Below are 3,194 nucleotides of genomic sequence, written 5' to 3' on the forward strand. Positions count from 1 at the left end.
AGCATCCATAGCTTTTTTCATACCCTCAGACTCATGTTCTCTATCTAACTTACGACGTTCATCAGGGTTACGAATAAGCTCTTCCCCGTATTTAACGCCTTCAGCAAAGGCTTTTTGAGCAGCAGGGTCATCAGCATCTAACCCACAAGCATCCATAGCTTTTTTCATACCCTCAGAACTCCTCTCCATATTTGACCCCTTCAGCAAAGTCATCATCATCATCATCTTCAACAGCTTTATCACCTGTAGCCTTTGAATAAGCTAAATCTGTGAGGGTATCTGTAATTTTCTTAATCTCATCAGGGGTAGCATTAGCAAAATAGGTTTGAAGAATGTCTTTTATTTTAGCATCCTTATCTTCATCTAATCCTATTTCCTCATTAGTAAGACCTTCCTCTGCAGCCTCTAATTCATTTACTGCAAGTAAGGCTTTCCCTAAATCAACCTCAGTACGCTCAATATCAGGATTTGCGTCCTTTGCATCAAAGACCGCAAGTGCCTTTTTTAATTGTCTTTTTAGCTTTGTCACAATTTGTCTCCCTAAATTAATTTGTGAATCAGCGACAACAACATCCGGCCCCGCACGGCCTTCGTCTACTAAAGCAACATGATTCCCACGAATGTTCGTCATGACAAAATCATAAGGTTGACCTTCAAAGACACCTGACTGTAAAACGGGGTCAAACATATACCCTGCAGATAGCTCTATTTTCTCACCATTAAGAATAGCGCTAACAGCCTTAGAGTCTGTGAAAATGAGTGAATTATCTAAATAGGGGGCATTAAATTGGGCATCAGTACCTAAACTACCGATCCTAAACTCTTTTTGAGGTGAATCTGCATGCTCTAGGTGATGGTCCCAGAGAATTGGTAGACCGTTAAAGGTCTTTGCACCATCAGATAGAGCTGTTCCAGATCTATAACCTTGATAAATTTTAGTAGGATCTAATCCTAATTCCTCATATCGTGGTATTTCATAGCCATAATAGGGGTTAACAGTTTCTTTTGAGATATGACTTAAAGAGACATGGAGGAAGCCATTCTCATCAATATGTCTTTTAGAGGATGCATCTAGAATAATTTTATAAGAATTCCCCATAAGACCATCCTTATTCAATATAGGGGCTATAGGTACAATTACAGTTAATTAACTCTCCCGCTTGTACATTCCTTTGAACAGCATAGTCATAGCAACCTTCTGCTAAAGTATAGATGGTCCCATCCATGCTTATATGCGATTCTCGGGGATGTTTTGATCCACCTCTATGTATCCACACCCCTTTTGTGATACCTAAGGACTTGCTTCTTTCTCTAGAAATTGTCTCGACAGCTTTATTAGTCTGATCACGGCTGATCATGGCCGCTCTTCTCTTAACGATGCCATACCTTTCACTTAATTCTTTAGTGATAAGCCCTGCATCTCTTCCATTGGCAATCCCGCGCATGAGAATTCCTTGGACTTCTAGAAAATATTTTTGGGGGATAGACTTAATTAGACGGGTATTCTCTAAAATAAGAGCCTGTAGTACATTGTTTGTTGCATAGCTATTGTCTAATTGAACAACAAACCCTTTTTTCTTGAGATTTTGCATAAAGGATGCCGTTGTAGATGTATTAGCCCTTTGAACAAAATCATTGGCAAGCTTATCAGACATCTCATTAAACTTTTTCGTCCACCTTCTCATAACCTGCTTAAAACGTTTCTCAATTTCTCTAGATGGACTAGCATCTGTCACATACCTGTAAATCCGCTTGAATAAAGGAGTTTTAATATCTTCTACAATATCAGGGAGACGTTGCTTATATGTCGCCATGAGCCAATACATGACGGAATTTTGCATTTCATCAATTAATTTAAAAAGACGCCTCTGATACATCAACTTCAAGGCTAACTTAGGAGTGGAAGGCTTGACTTTAACAGGCTTATTGAGCTTATTAATTCCCATTTATGCCGCCAATGGAAACTCTTCTTCCTCAATATATTGTTGATAAAGAGTAAACAAAAACTTAATCCTATCCATATCAGAGGTAAAAGGCTCTTCTCTATAAGCTCTCTCGACCACTGTATCTAAGTCATGGTGGGCTTTTAAAAGATTTTGAGGCATTTCTAAGGGGTCATACAAATGGGCAAGTGTAGCGTTAGGCCATGCTATACGGGCATCAAGAACTTTTTGAGCAGCAGCTTCAATTTGTTGTTTGTGTTCTTCCGATATGTCTTTTGGCCAGGGGAAGTTGTTGTAGACAATTTCTGAGGAGTAGTTATAACGATTTTCTAATCTTCCACACACTGTTTTCATCCAAACTATATGCATTTTTGATTGAAGTATTCCAAAATGAAATATGTTAGCGCCAGGAATAGCATGACATTTATTACCTACAATAGTATTTGGAGTAAAAAAACTCATAGGGATATAGTCCCTATTTTCTGAAGTAATACTTGGTATAAGGAGATAGTTTGATGATGGCTGCATTATCTGTTTAAATAAATGGTGATAGTGATAACTTCTAGTTGAAGCTGCAACACTTTTAGCTCGAAATTCTTTTACTTTTTGAATACGTTCCATAACTAATGGAAGTTTAGAATATTCAGTTGGATCAATATTTTTTAACCATAAAACCCACTTTTTTTGTCCATATAAATATTCTTTAGCATTGATAAATGGTTTAATAAATTTTTTTGCTTTAGGTTCTTTTTCTAGAAACACTATTTTTTCTTTATCTGTAAAAAGAAAATTGCCACCATCTTTTGGCATATTACCAAGCTTCATTTTTGGAATTAGTTTAAATGGATTAGAACGACTAGAAACATATATAGATGGCATATTAATTAAGTATGGGCTAATGTTAAGCAGCATCAGTATAATCCCATATTCTTTTATTTTTTCGTTCAGTCAAAGAGAAGCTTGAAATAGAGCAGATGACCTTAGCATCATTCTTCCCTTCTCCCTTCCATACGAAATTTCTATGGGCAAAGTTGATGCTTACCTTGTATTGCTCAATCATGGGTTGCCACAACGTAGTTACTTGCGTTCCCTGATAAATAGAATTAGTTGAAATGAAAGCTGTTTCAATCTTAGGGTTGGCTTGCATGTATTGAGCGGCCTTCAAAAACCAGGCAGAACAATAATCTAATATGCCCGTTGCTTTAATACCCTTGAAGACAAGTTGCATGTCCTCTTTTTGTTCTTTTGTTT

At 37.1% G+C, this 3,194-nt stretch overlaps 1 protein-coding gene across 1 annotated transcript; it reads right to left on the reverse strand.

Annotated features, from left to right (window-relative positions):
* Nucleotides 1–1,109: 1,109 nt before the first annotated feature.
* On the reverse strand, nt 1,110–1,946 carry LOC107125056 (uncharacterized protein YqbB-like). The gene has a single exon (XM_015428528.1). The coding sequence runs from the start codon at nt 1,944–1,946 to the stop codon at nt 1,110–1,112; it is 837 nt and encodes a 278-aa protein (XP_015284014.1).
* Between the last annotated feature and the right edge of the window lie 1,248 nt (nt 1,947–3,194).

Source organism: Gekko japonicus, unplaced genomic scaffold, assembly GCF_001447785.1.
Source record: "Gekko japonicus isolate JY-2015 unplaced genomic scaffold, Gekko_japonicus_V1.1 scaffold6166, whole genome shotgun sequence".
Taxonomy (NCBI): domain Eukaryota; kingdom Metazoa; phylum Chordata; class Lepidosauria; order Squamata; family Gekkonidae; genus Gekko; species Gekko japonicus.